At 39.3% G+C, this 1753-nt stretch overlaps 1 protein-coding gene across 1 annotated transcript; it reads left to right on the top strand.

Moving 5' to 3' along the window:
• Positions 1-233: 233 nt before the first annotated feature.
• Positions 234-1001, top strand: BHLHA9 (basic helix-loop-helix family member a9). The gene has a single exon (XM_056559128.1). The coding sequence runs from the start codon at positions 234-236 to the stop codon at positions 999-1001; it is 768 nt and encodes a 255-aa protein (XP_056415103.1).
• The last annotated feature ends 752 nt before the right edge of the window (positions 1002-1753 follow it).

The raw sequence follows: 1753 nt of genomic DNA, 5'->3' as shown, positions 1-1753 counted from the left end.
GGTAATAAAACAGAGATACAGTACTAGTTACCTGTTAGAGCCTTATGAGGCATAATAAAACTGGAAGGCACATTATGTAAAAAAAAGTAGGCCGCCTCTTACAGGGAGTGACTTTTGAGAGGGAGTGGAAGGACTGACGTTGACACAAGTTCTTTATAAGCAGAAGAAGGACAAGAGAAATCCAAAATAAACCAATCTCCTCTCAGGGCTGGACTAGAAAGTGAATGTCAACGATGAGCCTCATTGAGTCAGACTTCTCTGATGAAGAGCAAGAGATAGAAGATGGAACAAATGAGAGAGGTGAACAATCTCTACAAAAACTACAAATGGAGGAGAGTGAGAGTGAAGAGGAAGACGCCAAGCCAAAAAAGAGGACCAGACCAGTGAGGTCAAAGGCCAGGAGGGTGGCAGCCAATGTCAGAGAAAGAAAGAGGATTCTGGACTACAATCAGGCCTTTAATGCATTACGACTGGTCCTTAAACATGACTTGAGTGGAAAAAGGCTATCTAAGATAGCAACTTTGAAGAGAGCCATCAATAGGATCTCTAGTCTGTCCATGTTCCTGCATTCAAGTTCAGAGCAAAAATTGGCCTGCAACCACACCGATTGCCATCTGCAACATGAAAGGCACAGACAGCCAGAGATCAACGACGGCAGCCCTCAGGCCTACGTAACGCCGCCGCAGTCTCATCAAGATGTACACTCGGAGCCCAGCTATGGGGAGGCTGCACATCTTCAGCAAAGTAACTCTCCTTACTACACTAGACATTCTCCTGAGGCCCCTTATTTACAGTACCAATATGGAAGCCCAATAGAGGATCATTCAATGCTAAGCTCCCCTTATTCTTACTATGCACATGGTGGCTATAGCATCGGAGTAAGGGGCACCTGCTTCCCTTATCAGATGGACAATCTTTCAGAACATTCATCGGGGCCATTTACATGGCAACTTGGCCACTTACAAGGATCCAGCTATCAACATTCACTCTCCATGCACTGAAAAGTTCCACATCATGTCCCCATGGACAACCTGGGAGACACCTGCCAAAACTGTCCTACACAAATAGTAGGATCTCTGGGAAATAGACTTACTTATTATATTTGTCCAAGCAAGATGAACCTCTAAACCAGTCCTATGTATCACGTCTTGTTTTGTTTTGTTATTAACCTTTTTTTTCTGTTTATTGCATCTAACAAAATTGACTGTTAATGGGACTTGTGATACAGCATATGGGGTCATCGAGCAAAGATCATGAAGTATCTCTTTATTCTGACAGACAACAAGCTTCTCTTATCTTAAAGAATACTCCACTTGTATTTTAGTCATATAAAATAAGATTACGTTCCTGACAAAGTTCTGTCCTTTTGTAGCTTGTATAATGTTTAGATCAAAACATATATATATAAGCAAACACTTTTATCGATTCCAATTGAAAACACATTAGGGAGGTATTAGGCTAGTTTCACATGTCAGTATTTTCTTCAGTATATTTCCTATATTTGTAAGCCAAAATCAGAAGTAGAACCTACAGAGATAAAAATGTTATAGAAAGATTTGTACCTTTTTCATGTTTTTGGCTTACAAACTGATGCTAAATACTGAGCTTTGTAAAACCAGCCTAGGAAAATCTAGCAGTGCAGTTAAAATAAATTAAAGAACTTTAAACGAAACTTGGGTAAAATAGTTTAAAAATTTTTTTAAAAAAAGCTTGTCCATCTTTATTGAGTTTAAATGTTATTTTATTTAAAATT

Source organism: Hyla sarda, chromosome 2 (assembly GCF_029499605.1).
Source record: "Hyla sarda isolate aHylSar1 chromosome 2, aHylSar1.hap1, whole genome shotgun sequence".
Classification (NCBI taxonomy): domain Eukaryota; kingdom Metazoa; phylum Chordata; class Amphibia; order Anura; family Hylidae; genus Hyla; species Hyla sarda.
This window is presented reverse-complemented; position numbering and strand designations above follow the sequence as displayed.

Excerpts from the sequence above, each read along its gene's own strand:
- BHLHA9 (XM_056559128.1), top strand. The coding sequence starts at position 234 with ATGAGCCTCATTGAGTCAGACTTCTCTGATGAAGAGCAAGAGATAGAA.